Raw genomic sequence first — 18,658 nt, forward strand, 5'->3', positions numbered from 1 at the left:
AATATTGAAACTTTGCATAAATATGTATATTTAGTTTCCCTTTAAGGTGTTGTGCGGACTGCAGACCTTGGCCTGTAGCGTTTCCCTTCCCAGCTCCCGGGATTCTGGGCGCCTCTCTGTGTTAGTTGATGCCTGAACTCTGAGCATTGGGAGGGAGAGAAGAGTGAGATTAGCCGTAGCTTGGATGCTCTGCAGGGTGGATGTGTCTTCGGAGGAGTAGAGTAGGGGGTGGGCTTCCGGGACCCCTCGGGGTCAGCCTTCTGTAGCCCCCTCGTGCCTGGACATGACCTATCTTGAGAGGAGCCTGGGGGGAGGGGGCGGATGGTGGGGCATCAGCTGAACGGCCCTGGTGTCCGGGGAAGGGTGTGGCTCTTGGCTTGAAGTTTATGTTCTAGTGGGGAAGGTAGACAGTAGACAGGTGAGCGGATTATATGTCGTGGGTAGTAAGTGCTGTGCAGAAAAAACGAGGCAGGTGACGGGGAGAGTGGCAGGTGGCAGGAGCGCTGTTTTACCTGGAACGTCAGACATGGTCTCCCCGAAGACTGTCATTTGTGCAGAGACCCGAGTGGGCAGGTGAGTGAACCAAGGCCAAGGTCTCGGGGAAGCGCATTCTGTACTGAAGGAGCTCGAACAACGTGCCCCAGACGGGAGGAGGTACAGCGTGTCAGCAGTGAGGCTGGAGTGGGCGAGCAGGGCCAGAGGGCTGTGTCTGTGTGTGTGTGCATGCACACGTGCGTGTTAGGGTTCTCCAGAGACACAGAACCAATAGGAGATGCATACATCCATCTATGCATATTTTATAGGTAGAAAAAAGAATATATATAAAAATATATACTTATATATTAATATGTTTATAATACAGAATATATTGTATTTTTACAAGTAAATAGTATATCTGTAAAGAGATTTATTATGAGGAATTGGCTTCCAGGATTATGGAAGTTGAGGAGGTCCTAAGACCTGCGGTCAGTGAGCTGGAGACCCAGGGCAGCCAGTGGTGTAGGTTCCAGTCCAGGAGCAGAGACGATGGAGGTTCCAGCTCAGCCCTCGGCCTTTTGTTCTTCTCAGACCTTCAGCTGATTGTATGAGCCCCTCGTAGGGGGCGGGGGGGGGGGGGGCTATCTGCTTCACTCAGTCCATCAATTCCAATGTCATTTGACCAAATATCTGAGCAACTGTAGCCCCGTCCAGGTGACACTTCCAATTAACCATCACTGGTGCCTGTGGGTACCCTGGGGACCAGGTTTGGGGCCAGGCTGTTCAATACCATGGCCCTGGGCCCTCAAAAACGTCGTGGAGCCCTTGAAATGTGGCCAGTGCCAGACACCGAAGTGATACGTGTTGGGTTAAATAAAACATGCTATTAACATTCGTCTGACCGTACTTTTTAAATGCTATTAGGAAATTTAAAATCACATGTGAGTGGCTCAGTTCTGTTCCTGTTGGATGGCGCTGGACGGGAGGGCCTTGTTGGTGTGGTGAGGAGTTTGTGTTTCACTCTGCATGTCCTGGGAGGTGACTGAGGGCTTGGAAACTGAGAAGGACTGGCTCACACTTGGATTTAAGCTGTTCACCTGTGGCCGTGGCATGTACGTGGCGGACGGGCGGGTGTGGCAGCAGCAGAGCGGCTGCGAGGCTGTGGGGGGAGGAAGGGCCGATGGTGGCGTGGGCTCTGCAGAGGGGGTGGGTGGGGGTGGTTGCCCCTGGGAGAGCTTCTCAGAGGAGACCCACCAAGCTTTGCTGATGGGCTGAGCGGGGCAGGGAGCAAAGAGACAAGTCGGGATGTCTCCTCGTGGGCTGGCGGTGAGGGGATGGTGGTGCATTTACTGAGAGGTGAAAGACTAAATGCATGCAGCATCTTGGGAGTAGCTGGGGAAAGAAAGCCGAGGGGTGTAGAAATGCAAAAATGGAACTCAGGCCTTAGAAAAGTCAGATCCACGAGATGGAAACAGTTTTTCCAAAGGCAATAAAAGGGAAGAGGTGGTCTCAGGTGTGAGGGAGGTGGACAGGGATGGAGGCAGGTGCAGTGATGCTGCAGGAAACGGTAGCCCAGTGAGGCCAGAAAAGGATGAGAGAGAGAGGGAAAGGCTGGCTCCAGGTGGCTGCCTCCATCTCCAGACCCCAGAAATGGTCCCTCCCCCAGTACCCCCCCTCTCTCTCTTTCCCTCTCACACACACACACACACACAAACATGCATACACTTACAGGCACACATATGTATGAATAATCTATAATAATGCTTTTAAAGCTGTAAGGGAAAAGTTGGCATCCCTCCCCCAGTGCCTCTCTCTCTCTCTCTCACACACACACACACACACACACACACACACATACACGCATACACTTAACAGGCACACATATGTATGAATAATCTATAATAATGCTTTTAAAGCCATAAGGGAAAAGTTGACATATTTGAACATATTAAACTTTAAAACTACACTACAATGAAAGGCACTCTAAATAGTTGTAAAAAGAGAAAGGCTGGAAAAAGACTTTGTAGAGCAGGCAAAGGATCACTCTCCAGAATAATGAAGAGTTCCCACCCATCAGGAAGAAGCATGGGCAAAGGGTTCAGCTCGGCCATTTTCAAATAAGGACATGTATGTGACCAATTTGAAAAGATGCTTAGTGTCTGGCAGAAATTGAAATGACGGTGACTTCCATGTCGCTAGGGAACAGGGCACGGGGGAAGAATGGGCCTCACACACTTGGTTGGGAGTGTAAACTTCTGGCTTCTGAGGAGGACCACTGGGCTGTGTGTGGCGAGACTGCAAATGAGCAGACTCTTAATCCAGCAAGAGCTCATCTATGCATTTACCCTGGGCAGAAACCGGTACGTGTCTATGGAGAAACGCGTCAGCAGGTGTTTATTGTGGCACGTTTAGTATTTCACCAGCGAGAACTTTCAGACCGTGTCAACGCTCATCAGCAAGAGCATGGGTGTAGGTCACGGCACATCTTTGCCCATTCGCATGATGTGGCATCTTTAGAAGGTCTGTGAATACACTGATCTGAAAAAGATCTTCAAAAGTGTGCGTAGGTAAAAAGGATTGCAGTTATGTGATTCATTTAGCTCATAGCTGTGTTTGTATTTGCGTAGGTATATTTATAAATGCCTAGAGAAAGCTCTGGAAAAAGAGACACCAAATTGCTCGCAGCAGTTACTTGTGGAAGAGGAGCGAGGTTGCAGGGTGTTGGGGCAGAGTAGCACATTTGCATTCTTCCTCTGAGGGACCATCACCATCCCCCGGGTTTATTTTGGAAATGACACAATAAACCGTGCTGAAGTGGAGACGGGTCTAGGTATGCCCAGGTCTGGGCAATTTCTATGACTTTTTTTTTTTTTGGCTTTTTAAGGGCTACACCTGTGGCATACGAAGTTCCCAGGCAGGTTCAAATCAGAGCTGTAGCCACCGGCCTACACCACAGCCACAGCAACTCGGGATCTGAGCCACGTCTGCAACCTACACCACAGCTCATGGCAATGCCGGATCCTTAACCCACTGAGCAAGGCCAGGGATCAAACCCACATCCTCATGGATACTAGTCGGTTTCTTAACCCACTGAGCCACAACAGGAACTCCTCCTTTGACTTTCTGATGGAGGTGGCGTGAGGGTGTGTCTGTGGGCAGCACACAGAGGAGACATGCTGTTCTAAGAAGCTGCCCCCGCTCAGTGGTCCCGTGCTGCTGGAGCCGGCTCTGCCAGCAGAGTCGACGAAGGCTCAGCTGCAGCATAGGCCCCCTAGGTGATCCCCCCCCCCAGGTCACCTCTGTGGCCCAGCTGCCTGGAAATTAATTAGAGACAGACCGTGTCCTTCGTGGCTGGGCTCTCCTGATGCTGGAGTCATGAGCAGCTGGGTTCGGCTACAGCTTCCTCCTCCACCGTCTGAAAATTCAGTCTGCCAGAAGGAGCCAGGGAGACCGACTTGGTGGCTGAGGACAGTACACTTTTAATTCCTAGGTAGTTTGTCAGGGTCATTGGGGTGTGGTGACCTCTGCACACGGGAACGGTTTGCAGCACATCCGAGCCAGCAGCTGCTTATTCCCCTGACCACTCACACTAAGATTCCCTTTGCTCTAAACAAGTGTGTCATTCCTGGAGCACAGGGGGTGGTGACCATAGCAACAAATCACCCAAATATTATTTTGTTCTGTGTGCCTTTCGTTAAGGCTCCCTTTCTACAATTTGCATTAATTGGAACTCCCTCTCTTTCTCTTTTTAAACTATATCTAGGAACAAAGAAAGAAGCACAGAAAGATCAAGATGCTAATAAACCTGCAGTTTCCTCTCCTAAGAGAATAGCAGCTTCAACCACCAAGCTTCATTCGCCAGGTATTTAAGAAATGCGAATCGTGTTTATCTGAGGAGCACACTTGAACTTGGAATTGGTTTTGCTCAAATGTCGTTAGTGGAGCCATGCCAGCCCACGTGGTATGCGTGACTGTTCCAGGGCTCGACGCACATGTATTCGTGTGTTCTGACTCTTGCTGAAATGAACCAGCTGTTGGCATCAGTTTGTCTTAAAAAACAGAATGCTGTTATGCTCCCATGTTGACATGGGAGAATCTTTTCTGTGTAGGAGTATCTGGTATTCCAACCTATGAAATAATTTTGATGTGTTTTATACTCCAGCATATAAAATAATTTATGATGAATTTCTAACTGATAAACAGTGTCTGAAGCTCTAACCTCGAGAGAGAGTATTTTCTAAAAATGGAGTTCCCATTGTGGGTCAGTGGTAACCAACCCGACTATTATCCACGAGGTTGCAGGTTCCATCCCTGGCTTCGCTCAGTGGGTTAAGGATCCGGCATTGCCTTGAGCTGTGGTGTAGGTCACAGACGTGGCTCAGATCTGGCATTGCTGTGGCTGTGGCCTAGGCCCGCAGCTGCAGCTCCCATTCAACCCCTAGCCTGAGGACTTCCATATGCTGCAGGTGTGGCCCTAAAAAAACAAAAAAAAAAAAAGAAAAAAGAAAAAAAAATTTTCCTTAAAAGAAAAAGAGAAACAGTGGATATCAAATTATTTATGTCTTGGTATGAATAAGCTATGTAATGTCATGTGAAAGGGAAACATTATTTATTAGGCACATTCATATTGTAAGACATCAACCCCTTGGTAGAATAGAAGGCAGTAGAACCTCAGGACATTTTCTTTAAGCACAAAAATAGTAGCAATAGTAGCAGCTCACGTTTGAGTTCTTACTGCATACCAGGTACTATCCTGAGCTCTTTAAGTGTATTCGTTTATTTGATGCCCACAGTAATGGGAGAACAGGCATTATTATTGCTCTCCCTTTACAGTGAGGAAATTGAGGTACAGAGAGTTTTGTTAATTTGGCCAGAGTCAGAGGAAATAATTAGTAGAGTCCTGGTTTGAAGGCAGACCCTCTGAATCCCAAACCTGCACTCCTCGCTGCTACTTTGTTGCTGTTAACCAGAAAGCTTGGAGAATAGGGAACTTATTAGTATTTCCTGTAAATTGAAAATGTACGGGAAGTAATCTCAAGCCACACATGAGTGGGTCAAGAGACAAAGCCCAGGACCCACATAGGGTGGGAGATGCGATCAGGGAATCCTGCCGAAATCTGGAATTTCTCAAGGGCAGCAGCCTCACTGGGCAAATTAGGAAGGAAAAACAAAAAAACCAAACCACCTCACCTTGCAGGAATCTGGCCTGTTGCCCTTTGAGAGAAGGTCGGAAGGGAGTGGCTCCTCCCCTGGGATGGCCTCACCCCCACCCACCCAGCCTCAGGCACAGCTGGAATCCCTGCTACCGCTGCCATCTGAAAAGCCAGCTGCAAGGGCTGCAGTACTTGTGTCACTCAGTGAAGACAATGTGAACTGTGCACAATCTGTAGACACACACAAGGAAGTAAGCCACCATGAGCGAGGTCCCTGTCGTCTAAGTTCATGGATAAGTTGCAGTATTTGTAGAGCGGAATTGCATTTACCAGCAAAAAGAGGGGAAAGATGTTGTCCATGTGTCATCTGAGACGTGGTGAAGTTAAACCATACAGTCAGCGTTTCTAGGATGACCAGTACAGGAGAGTTCCGAGCCCTCTAGTTGGGGTGAGGGGTGAAAGAAATTAAATTAATGTAAATGCAGGCGAAAAGGAGAGAAAGGAAAAAGGAAACAGAGAGAGTAAAAGAGAGGGAAGAAGGAAGGGAGGGAGGAAACAGGAAGAAGCTGAAAGAATAAAATAAGGTCGTAGAAACAAATTCAGGATGTTCCATGGTGAACGTACACGAACTAAACCCTCAGACTGAAGCACTTTGTAGAGATGACCAGACTGGATTCGGTTATCGAACAGTCACGACGTATTCATTATGTGCCTATGGCAAACTCTGTGTTTTCAAAGCACACGCCCAAAATATAAGAATCCTAAAAGGCTGAAAGTAAAAGGACTGGAAAGTTTATGCCAAGAAAATACGAAACAAAAGAAAGTGTGCAGTGCTGTAGTTTTGACACATCTTTATTGTGGTGTATTCACAAAGATTAAGCCTACACGCACTGAAAGCGTACAGTGTGATAAATTTTGACTTATGTGTACGCATGGGAAGCCCTCACCACAATCAAGATAGCAAACATGTCCACCATCCCCAGGAATTTCCTGGTGCTCCTTTGTCATCCTGCCCACCTGGCCCTCTGCCCCTGCCCCCTCCCCCTTGTCCCTAAAGTGTGGTTTATGTTTTCTAAAGATTTAGATGAATAGAGTCATACGATATACAGTCTGCTTTTATCTGGCTTTTTAAACTCAGCATAACTATTTTGAGCTCTGTCCATGTGGCAGTAATCCATTCCTTTTTATTGGTAAATGGAATCCCACTGTGTAAATACCACAATTTTTCTGTTTACCTATTGAGGCACTTTGGGTTTTTTTGTTTTTTTTTTTCCCAAGGATTTGGCTGTTATAAATGAAGCCACTATGCACATCTGTACAAGTCTTGGTATGGACCTCTGCTTTCATTCTCTTTGACAGATAGCTCGGAGTGGAATGCCTGAGTCATATGGTAGCTATGTTTTAACTTTTAAAAAATGTTTAAAAAGTTTCCAAACTATTTTCCAAAGTAGCTGTGCCATTTTATATTCCCATCAGAGGCGTCTGAGAGATCCGGTTCCTCCATAGCCTTGATCAGCCTTTGTAATAATAAGCATTGTAATACATAGTGGTAACTTGTGGTTTTAATTTGCATTTCCCAAGTAACCAATGATGTTATAATGTTGACCATCCTTTTGTGTTTTTTGACGTCTGTGTATATTCTCTGAGAAAATATCTAGTTCAGTCTTTTGCCATTTTAATTTGATTTAATTAATTGGGGGTGTTGTCTTGTTGAATTTTGAGAGATTTTACATATTCTGGATTCAATTTCTTCAGCTATATGATCTGCAATTTTTTTCTCTACCGTTTGTGGCTTCTTTTGCATTCTCCTAACATCTGCAATATCTCTTGAAGATTAGATGTTCTTAATTTTCATGAAGTCCAACTCATAATTTTTTTGTGGACCATATTTTTGTGTCTAAAAAATCTTTGTATAATCCAAGATCACCAAGGTCTTCTGCTAAACTTTGTTCTAAAAGATCTAGTTATAGGTCTTATATTTAAGTCTGTGACCCGATTCATTTAATTTTTGTATATAGTGTGAGATATGGCTTGATTCTTTTTTTTTTTTTTTTTTCCTTTTAAGGGCCACACCCACGGCATATGGAAGTTCCCAGGCCAGGGGTCAAATGGAAGCTGCAGCTGCCAGCCTACACCACAGCCACAGCCACACAGGATCTGAGCCGCGTCTGTGACCTACAGTGCAGCTCACAGCAACGCCAGATCCTTAACCCACTGAGTGGGGCCAGGAATCGAACCTACATCCTCATGGTTACGAGTTGGGTTCATTACCGCTGAGCCACCATAGGAATTCCAGTCTCAGGCTGAATTACTGCAGCACCCTTCCTTCCTGCTGTCCCACCTGCTGCCCCAGGAACCGCGAGAGGTTTTTCCGCTCTAACACAGGCCACGGGAACTCGTCCTGCCTTTGCTGAGCTCCTGGGAATGTCCTGCCTTTGCTGAGCTCCCGGGAACGTCCCCCGGTCTTGGTCACTGTCCTCAGGGGCTGCCCTGATCATACTTGTGTGGAAACTTGAGGACCCCTCTGTGTGTCTCCACCTGCTTCTCTGTGGATCTCTGTCCTCTCAGCTGCTCTGCCCTCTGACCCCTGAACTTCCTGAGCCCACAGCTCCACTTCTCCAACTTAGGGCAACCACCAGGGTCCCCCTGGTTTTCCCGATCGCTGTGCCATGGCCTGGAAGGCCACCCAAGGCCCTGGGCTCAGGCAACCATGAGGGTGGTAGGGGTCACCTCGTGTTTTCCGACCCTCGGGATCCCTGGGCTTTTGTTAAGGTTAATGTCTTGCAAACCACAGACGTGTATTTTGGCCACGTGTTTTGGGTAGTTTCAGATGAGAAAGTAAGTCTGATCCTTCTTACTCCATCTCGGCCAAAAGTAGGTATAATTTTTAATATAATATTTACAGGAGTTCCCTGGTGGCTTGGCGGTTAAGGATTCAGCACTGTCACTGCTGTGGCTTGGGTTTGATCCCTGGCCCAGGAACTTCTGCATGCCCCAGGTGTGGTGAAAAAAAAAGTGTCTTAATTTAGCAGTTGCTATAACTAGCCCTATTAATCTCATGCTTTTTGACGCTTAGAGAATGGAGATGCTTAGTTTTACCTTGATGAATAGCACTTGCGCTTCCGGTAAATAATAGGAAATTTCCTGAAGTTGAGGATGTCGTATGTCAGTCTTTGTCTACATCAGGGATCATAGGAATGGGTTTTTCATGGCTGGCTCTGGACACCATGGCTGTAACTTCCCATTTTTTTCCCCCTGTTTTTCTGTACATCAAAGTAGGAAAGAATCTGCTCCTTCTTTGGAATTGCAGAAGGACACTTCTCCTTTCTAGGGTATTTTTAAATGTTTGGGTGCTCTCCAGTTTAGTAATTCCTGCCCTCACCCATGTTCAGAACTGGCTGGAGAAAAAAACGTCCTACCCCAGCGCTGTCTGCCGTCACCGTGCCCACCACTAGCCAGCCCCAGGCAAACACGTGCCAGTGCTAAGAAGAAAGTAGTGTGTGGCTGGGCACAATTTTCGGAAATAAATTTCAATTGGTTTAAGCAAAATAAAGCCCCACCCAAGCCCAGGCTCGGCACACGTGCTCCCTGGGTGTCTGCGCGCGGGGCCAGCCTGCGAGAGACAGACTTCCTCTTTGTTCGGATGTGGACTCACGTCATGCAGCACTTTTCCCGGAGCTGGAGGGCTATCAAAGTTGTGTTCTTTCATCCTCTTCTTTCATGTTTACAAATGTTTAGGTCATGGGCTTTCTCTGAGATTATAAGTAGGCAGGTCCCAAGGCAGCCCCGTTTGCTAGTTATCAAGTCAGCTAAGCGTCCAGCTTTAAAATTGAACCACGTTCTTCCATCCATTAGAGTCCTCTGGATGGTGACCAGATGAGTGCAGATGAATTTTTCATGTCCTCTTTCCATTTTGAAGGGCCGCCTTCTTCCTGGGGCTCAGCCTTTGCACGCAAAGTGCTTTCATTCACCTTTGTAAGAATATAAGGTTACTGGCTCTTTGCTCTGGCTCACCGGCGGTCCCTGGGACCATCGTAGAGTCTCTTAAAGTTACACAGCTGGTAGGAGCGCTGCAGAGGGATGGTGACTGGGCTGAGATGGAGATAACAGGAGCATGTGCTTCGGATTTAGGGGCCGCCGCAGCCCGTGAGCTTCATCAGAGGCGTTGCGGAGTGGATCCGCCGAGTGCTGAGAGCCCAGTGAGGCATTGGGCCGGGCCCCTCCTGACACTGACTTGACTCAGGAAAGGGGCAGGGCCTCGTTCCTTCACAGGTGCTCAGGAAAACTCATCAAACATTTTGGTCCCCCATAAAACACGTGACGGGAGGCATACATGTAAAATCAGCTCTGTCGGAAGGTCATGGCCAGACACTGGTCCAGGTATTTCTGTTTGTATATCTCACATCAAACACTTGTGGGCCTCATTAACCATTGGGAAGTTTACAAGGGGCAGAGAAATTTAAAAAAAACAAACAAACAAAAAAAAAAAACTAGTATTTTTACCCTTTCACTTAAAGACCCCGCAACCATCTCTAAGCCCCATTTTGGAGGCCTGTATTCATTAATGTCGGTTTCTGAGCTTAACTGGATGGAAATGAGGATTTTATAGGAACCTGGAGCTTTTGAGCTTGGCTGCCCAGAGGTCAGGGGCACAGGCCTGCCGGCTCTGAACCTTCCAACTTCCCAGATGCAGTATACACACCCCGGGGAACAGGGAAGGAGGTAATAACCAAATCTCCCAATACCTGGAAGTGTCCTCAGGGGACATGGCAGGGCCCTTGTTTAAAGAGAGCAGGTGGCTCTTCCGAGACATATGGGTGCAAGAGGTCAGACGTGGGCCTCTGTCACCACACCATCCCTGTAGTCTTCGCACTGGCGATGTTGGTCTCTGCTGGGACAGTGCAGCCCGGCAGGACTCCCACGGAAGGACGGGGTTCATCGGGTGGTTTGGGGCCACAGAGAAGCCAGACGTCCGCTTGGGGTGTTGATGCCCAAAGCTGATATTCCCAGGGGAGCCTCCATCCTGGCTGGGAACGTGGGTTCCGGGGCTCCAGGAGCAGACATGTGGATGAGGAGACTGCATCTTTGAGAATGCACATAAAAGTGACTCAACAACAGGAAAAAGAATCGTATAACTGAGTCACTGCGCTCTTCAGCAGAAAATAGCATGACGCCAAAAACTCACCTATCCAGAAATACGATGTTTAAAAGTAACATCAAAGCAAACACCAAAGAATAGGATTTACCAAAACTTGTCATATTGCCTAATTACAGTATAATTGCTACCCTAAAAATGATGATAATAATGACGGCAGTGAGAGTAAAGAGTCCTACTGGGTAGCCCAGAAAACTGTATTCAGTATCTTGTAAGAAACGACGAGGGAAAAGAATCTGAAAAAGAATACGCGTAAGTATGTATGTCTGTACAACTGAGTCACTCTGCTGTACGCTAGGAACTAAGACAACGCGGTGAACCAACTATACCTCCGTCTTTAAAAAGTAAGAATAACAGAGGATAAATCTGACAGCCGAAAATACGCACCATGAACACCAACTAAGAGCCACAAGCTCAGAGGGGGCTCCGTATACCGTAGATCGCAATTAGCTTCAATTCACTGAGCTGGACGCATGTTTTATTATTTTCTTTAGATTTCTAAAAGAAGTGCCTTCTGGTGTAATAGCGTCAGGCACCTGACACCTCCACACATCAATTAAACACTGGAGTGTTTTATAAAACCACCAGCCACAACAATAAAATGGCAAACAGGCATCATGAGAAAAAAAAAAAAACAAAAAAAAAAAAAAAAAAAAAACGCTACCTTGGGTCTTGGAATTTAGTGCAGGCAGTGAAATCTCTCACATTTAGTTGGTAGTAATTTTTCTTTTGTTTTCAGTATTGAGAATGTTGGGATTAAGTATGTCTTCAAATTGGTTTGCCTGCAAGGGGCAAGTGAATTTGCTGGGATACTATGTACCCTACTGTCACAAAGGCAACTCTAAAGAAGCAGTAACGTCACATTCTATCATTCTATTAAGCCACACCCGTTTAAGTGTTGTTTGTGTGGTTGCCTTCCATTCGCTGATGATTTTGTAAGTGGAGGAAGATTTGAGTAGGATTAGCATGGTTATCGTCATGAAGCTCCCAGTCCAGAGCATTTAGCTCTGTTAACCATCTTTTCCCCTTAAAAGATGAGGCCCCTTGTTCACAAGCCCATGGCTCTTGCGCATCTCAGGGTACCAGGTACCGGAAGAGACCACCCCTTTCTGATTTCACTGTATGTTCCGCCCTGATAGGTTGGAGGCAGAGGTTTATATTTATCCCCCATGGCGTGGTCATTGTCCCTGTCGTGTCTTCTTGGACACGATCCAGTCGTGCCAAGGAAAGACCGTGCCTCGGGAATGCAAGTCCACGGCCGCCGCAGGGGTTCTTGGGGGTGTCAGGTCCGCTGAACCTCAGCTAGAAGGATGCAGGTGGAGGAGACTTGCTTCCCGGGGGCTGGGGCCGAGGTGCAGCGCTTGTGTCGGCTCTCGCCTGGGGCCTGCCTTTACTCCCTCAGGCTTCAGGCTGATAATCACCTCCCTGAAAGCCGCCCCAACCCCAGACAGTTTCTGGTTCTTTCCCCTGTGCGCCTCCCCACCCACCCATAGGCTTGCCCAGCAGGGGCCGTCGGATCTCAGAGCTTTGCAGCCACGGCAAGGAGTGAAGGCTTTCTTACTGGGATGGAACAGCACGGGGAGGGGAGGGCCGGCCCCGGCCATGGGCTCTTTTGTGTTTGTCAAGATGATTCTGGCTGCTGTGCGGTGATAAGTGAGAAAAGGCAGGGCTCCTCTTGGAAGGGGAGAGGTGACGGTGGCTGGGACGGGACCTTCAGCCACAAAGTGGCCACCCAGGGGGACCATTTTGGAGGATGTAGATGCAGTAGGAATTTAAAGCCAGAAATCCCTGGAGCCGAGGTCATCCGAGGTGTGGCCTGAACCTGACTTTGAAGAAAGGGTCACAGGATGGGAGGGAAGAGGGTGTAGCTATGACTCACTGAGGTCCCGTTAAAGGGTTGCTAGGTCATGCCTCTGACTTCAGCTTGGATTCACTGATGGAGTTCCCCTTAGACATTTTCAAAGAGGGATCCCCTTGAAAGAAAAAAACACAAAAACAGAACAACTGCTCCAGGCTCTCGAAGCAGACCTAGAGGAAATGCAGGCAGCTAGGAGGAATTGGGCAATTGTGTCTGTTGCTCTTTTTCGGAGCATAAAACCTGGCACTTAGAACCACATCAACAGGAGTTCCCATTGTGGCTCAGAGGGCTAAGGACCTGACATTATCTCTCTGAGGACGCAGGTTCTATCCCTGGCCTCGCTCAGTGGGTTAAGGATCCAGCATTGCTGTGAGCTGTGGTGTAGGTCACAGATGCAGCTCGGATCCTTCATTGCTGTGGCTGTGGCTGTGGTGTAGGCCGGCAGCTGCAGCTCATATTCGAGCCCTAGCCTGGAAACTTCCATATGCGGCAGGTGCGGCCCTAAAAGGGAAGAAAAAAAAACCCCACATCAACAGAGCAATATTTAACGTCTGTCTGTCCCCCCTCTCTGTAACTAGGAGTGGTTGTCACACTTGGGCTGGAGCTCTTCTCACGGGTGCCCCATCTTTCTTCCTAGGATACCCCAAGCAGAGGACCACGGCCCCCCGCAATGGTTTTCCCCCTAAGCCGGACCCGCAGGCCCGGGAGGCCGAGCGGCAGCTGGTGCAGCGGCTGAAGGAGCGGTGTGAGCAGCAGGCCCGGCAGCTCGGCCTCGTGCAGGGGGAGCTGAGCAGGGCCGTCCGCGGCTTCCAGGCGCTCGCCGTGTCCACGCAGCTTTTCTTCGGGAAGGTGAGGCTGCGTTTGGTGGAGGTGGACGGGCTCTTGGTTTGGGCAGAGGGTGGCGGTGGTGATGCTTATTTGTGCGTGTGTGTTTTCGTTTGGGCTTGGGAGCAGAGACCTGCTTGGATCCTCAGGTGCTGCAGCGTCTCCGACAGCATCGTATAACGTTTGGGGAGCCAAGCTTAGACCTGGGCGTGAAGGACATTAGTCTGGGAAGAAGGTTTAATGACCTTGCGTCCAAAAGGGAAAATTATTTTTAAAAGAAATGAAAAGGTGTAATTGTATTTTTGGAAGGTGAGGTCTTGGGAGAGGATGGCGCATGCGATTGTTTGCATTTAGACCTAAGCCACCTGGGCTCTGAAGTTTCTGCACCTTTCAGTGCAGAGAGAGCAGGGGCCACCACGCTGGTCCCCTCGGCTGTTGGGGGGACACAGATGGTCTCCGGCCTGGAGCATCTCCTCGGGGCCACAATGCTCATGGAGCAGCGTGGGGGGAAGGGGGATGACACCCTCCCTGCCCGGTGCGACTTTCTGAAAAGGCGGAGAGCTTGGTTTCTGAGTGTCCGGCAGCTCCTGGGCTGTTCCTAGCCATTCCTAGTCTGTTTGTAGCTGCGCTATGGCTCGGCTTTAGCAGGAACGTGGAAGGAGGGCTGGTGGGAGCCTGGAGTCTAATTTGTGCGTTCGTGCCCCACCCTGAGCAGTCAGGGAGTGTTTGGGGAGAACATGGACATTGACCTTGGAGGTTTGGGCGTTACGTGTTCGCATATCAATAACCCATAAGGTGTTAGTTTCACGGATGGACTTGCCGTGCCTATAATCGGAAATAAAAATGCTATATACATGCTCCCCAACTCAGAAAATGAACCCACTAAATTTCTAGCTAACTCGAGGAAGAAAAATCAGAAGACTATTAACCAGTCCCCTGTCCCTCGGCTTTCTTGATCTGAACCCTAAAGCGTGGGGAGCTCTCTGACCCGTATGCTACCCTGCAGCCTCCGGGCCCCAGGAGAGAAGCCTGGCCTGCTCTCTGTTGCTTCCCTTTCGGCTGAAAGCCTTTAACCAAAAGAGCCAACTGCCAATGTATTTCATTGGGGTAAAAGACAAGACGAATAGTTTTGCCCGTAGTTTCAGCTTCTTCTCTAGTTAAGACACCCACACCAGCCAGCAGTGACCAGGTTGCAGTTTACGTCTTCCTTGTATTCTAGTACCATTGGGGTCAACCTTGAACCACCGAGCTGGCCGGGTTCCCACCCCTGTACAAATTAGCATTACAAACGCATTTCTAAGGCGCCAAAGGGGCCAGACTTGCCATGGTAACTACTGAGCATTTTTCTTAGTGGAGAAAGAGTGATGCGTCACTGGATGTATATTTCCCGCTGACTTTCATAAAGACAGGAGAGCAGGGCTGATCGTTGCAGTGCGATGATATCATTTACATTGTTACTCTGGCCGCCCTTGGACTGGGCTTTCCACGCTTCCTGCAGAGCGTCGGAACACATCCTCGAGAAAGCTTTCCTCTGGGTAGATTCGCCTACAGACGTGAGGGTAGCAGGTTGGGGACTCCCTGTGTTTTCCAGTGGGAGCTCCTGGACCCACTGATGGCGTCGTGGCCGAGGAGAGAGCTCCCGTGTTGAAAGGACAGCACTCACTTCTGGGCCCCAGGACGATTCCTGCCAGCCAGGGACCACGGGTTTCCTTTCTCCCGCGTGCACATGGGGCTTGCAGGTGATTTGTCGGAATCCCCATCAGCCCTGCCTGCTGGCTGGAGCCGCCCGCAGCCTGGCATTTCAGCAGGACGGACGGCAGACATGAATTTCATTTCCTTCTCAGTAAATCACGACCAGCCGCCCCAGACAGGCCTCCCCAAATGCCCATGGCATTTCACCTCCCACACAGGATGCTCTCATCTCTGTCCTTCTGATCTCAACTGCCTCTCCAGATAAACCTCAGCAGGAAAAAAAAAAAAAAGGACATTTAAAAAAAAGTCTGTAGTTGAACATAAGAGGCTTCCACGCAGGCTGGCGTATGTTCTGCAGGGTTTACGATCATTGATTTGAGAGTTTGCCATTACTACCAAACGGGACAACCCCATGGGTGACATGGGGGGTCAGGGGCACCTGCACCTGGGCACCATGCAACCTGGGAACTCCTGATGATGAAGCTCCTGGTACGAGACCTCGTGATACTGAGATGCTCTGGGTCACTCTGTGGGAAGCAGATGCGTTGTTGTTGTTATTATTATTATTATTTTTATTCCTTGTGAGCGACGGTCACGCCGAGCACGCCAGCTGTGCAGAGCGTGACGTCCACAGTCAGGCTGAAAAGGCCGTCGTGGCTCTTAGCGCTGCCGCTTGGCAGACCCCGCGGGAACTCTCCACCTCTGTCTTTTCGACGCCGGAGCGTATGTGTCTGCAGAGCATGGCATAGTGAAGAGAGGGCACCGTGCCAACCAGGAGTCAGTCCTACCTCTGCCTCCATCTAGCAAGAGACCTTGAATAGGTCACCGCCCCCCTTTGAGCCTCCTCAGCGTCACCAGCGGGAATACACGCTGGCCCCTCTCGGCTTCCCACCCCCGAGTCACTTGTGACCACTCATCTTGGAGTGTCGGTTTCTCCAGCTCAAGCAGGATTGAGAATAACTCTTCACGGGGTTATTGTGAGAGTGTAGTGATTTAGGGGCGAAGGTACTTTGAAATATTCAATAAAACATTCTTTCTGAGTACCAGGAAATCTGACAGGTATTTTACTCTCAAGCAGGATGAATAAGACACGCAAAGGAGAAATGCAAAGCTAAAACCCAGTACAAACCCCTCTTACCTCAATTTATAGACATCAAGGATGTGCCTTGGGGTGCACTTTAAGAATAGAGATAATTTTCCAGTCCAGTTATTGAGCTGTGGCTATATATATATTTTTTGTCCAGAATGTGCTGATGTCGTTAAGTCACTAGAAAAAGGAATTAGGAGCCTAGATAAGCATCTTCCATTTCTGCTCCAGGCCTCACACCTCCTGGTGAAGTGGCTGTGAAAGTTGTCAGCTGTGACACAGCTTGAGCCCAGTGTCCAGAGCTGCAAAGATGGCACATTTAGGTGCCAACACCCACCTCACACTTGCGTTGGGTCCAGACAGCTCTGCCCCCACAGCAGGGCATGGGCCTCACCAAGCCAGACAGCACTGCTGAAATGTGGTCCCTGACCCCCAGGAGGTGTAGTGATAAGCGTGGCTCTCAGGGACTCCCAGTTCTCAGGGTCAAGTTGAAAGATTTTTATCTTTTGCTGCCTTGTTCCCGGGCACGTGACTCTAGCACCCCCTGGTGGCTGATCCAGGAAACATTCCAGAAGATGGTCCTGTCTTATGTGGTGCACCTCACTGTGCAGCATCAAGTTGCACACAAGTTACATCGGAGGGTGTATTTATTTTCATTTCATTTCTGATCAGATTTATTATATTTATTCCATATGTTTTCCACTGATTTGTATCACTTTTATCTTTAGCTTTAGGAGTGTGATAGATGATGGAGTTCAACTATTTTTTAATTTATCATTCGTTTAGGCTTACAAGGCATGAAAATTAATGGCATTTGTGTACTTTCAGAGCTTAATAAAAATGAATAATGCATCAGCCTCCTTCTACCCAGAGAGTATATATGTTAATATGTGTATGAATATTTGTTTTGCTTTTACCGTTGGACTTTTTATCACAAAAATTTTAATGCAGGTGTTTTTCATACTCATCGTGACCACAGTCGCTTTTGCTTCGAGCACCAAGAGTCTTTGCTTTCACTCTTAGGACTCGTGGGAAATTCTCATCCTAACCCCCAGATATCAAAACATTCCTGATATCAAGGGAACAGAAACCCGCCCCCTGCCCAGCTGTGCCAAGCAGCTCCTAGGAGTAATAAGAGCCCCTGGCCTGGGGTGCCAGTCATGGAAACCGTCACGGTCTGTAGAAAAGTAAACTCAAGGTGTTCCGTGTGGTGCAGCAGGTTGAGGATCTGGCGTTGTCGCTGCAACGGCTCAGATCACTGCTGTGGTACAGGGTCAGTCCCTGGCCTGGGAACTTCCCCATGCTGTGGGTGCAACAGCAAAAAAAGAAAAAAAAAAGAAGAAGAAGAAGAAGAAAAGAAAGAATGAATGAAAGAAAGAAAGAAAAGAAAAAGTTCTAAATGGCAGAGTCTTCTCAGCTTTTATGGAAGTTTCCAAAACTGGGATCTGCTAAGACCCAACTTCATTACTGATAATATAAATTTCATAATAAGGTAATAAGCTTTGATACTAAGATAGAGACTAGTTGCCCCAATTCAGTTCATTTCTCTTACACCTTGTCATAAATGGTTTCTTTTTTTTTATATTTTTATTTTTTATTTTTTTATTTTTTGTCTTTTTGCTATTTCTTTGGGCCGCTCCCTCGGCATATGGAGGTTCCCAGGCTAGGGGTCGAATCAGACCTGTAGCCACCGGCCTACGCCAGAGCCACAGCAACACGGGATCTTAGCCGTGTCTGCGACCTACACCACAGCTCACGGCAACGCCAGATCGTTAACCCACTAAGCAAGGGCAGGGACCGAACCCGCAACCTCATGGTTCCTAGGCGGATTCATTAACCACTGCGCCAGGACGGGAACTCCCATAAATGGTTTCTTTCTTTTTTTTTTTTTTTTTTTTTGTCTTTTCCGGGACTGTACCTGCGGCATATGGAGGTTCCCAGGCTAGGGGTCCAATTGGAGCTATAGCCGCCAGCCTACGCCACAGCCACAGCAATGTGGGATCTGAGCAGTATCTTCAACCTACACCACAGCTCACAGCAACGCCGGATCCTTAACCCACAGAGCAAGGTCAGGGATCGAACCGCAACCTCATGGTTCCTAGGCAGATTTGTTAACCACTGCACCATGAGGGGAACTCCTCTTTTTTAATTATTGTTATTAAACGAGGCTGCTTTTGAATACGGATGGACGTTTGAGAGAAGAGGGAGGGGTTTCCTCTGCCCTTTCACAAGGAGGTCTGCAGTTGGCTGGCGTGGGCTGCAGTGGAAGCTCGCGCCTTTGAAATACTCTGCAGGCGGAACAGGGCGGGCCCAGAGCGTGGTGGGAGTGGCAGCTGGAGGCCACGCCCAGGCCCTGTGACCGTGCCCCAAGTCTCTGCTGAAATGTCACTGGGAATGTATCTTATGACAAA

General features: G+C 48.5%; 1 protein-coding gene across 7 annotated transcripts in view; it reads left to right on the forward strand.

Moving 5' to 3' along the window:
• Window positions 1-18,658, forward strand: part of MTUS2 (microtubule associated scaffold protein 2) — a 496,219-nt gene that overhangs the window by 362,772 nt on the left and 114,789 nt on the right. For all 7 annotated transcript variants that reach the window (XM_021065171.1, XM_021065174.1, XM_021065170.1 and 4 more), the window contains 2 exons: window positions 4,241-4,339; window positions 13,281-13,492. In XM_021065171.1, the coding sequence (XP_020920830.1) occupies window positions 4,241-4,339; window positions 13,281-13,492 (311 nt within the window). The remainder of the gene's footprint in view (window positions 1-4,240; window positions 4,340-13,280; window positions 13,493-18,658) is intronic.

Source organism: Sus scrofa, chromosome 11 (assembly GCF_000003025.6).
Source record: "Sus scrofa isolate TJ Tabasco breed Duroc chromosome 11, Sscrofa11.1, whole genome shotgun sequence".
Taxonomy (NCBI): domain Eukaryota; kingdom Metazoa; phylum Chordata; class Mammalia; order Artiodactyla; family Suidae; genus Sus; species Sus scrofa.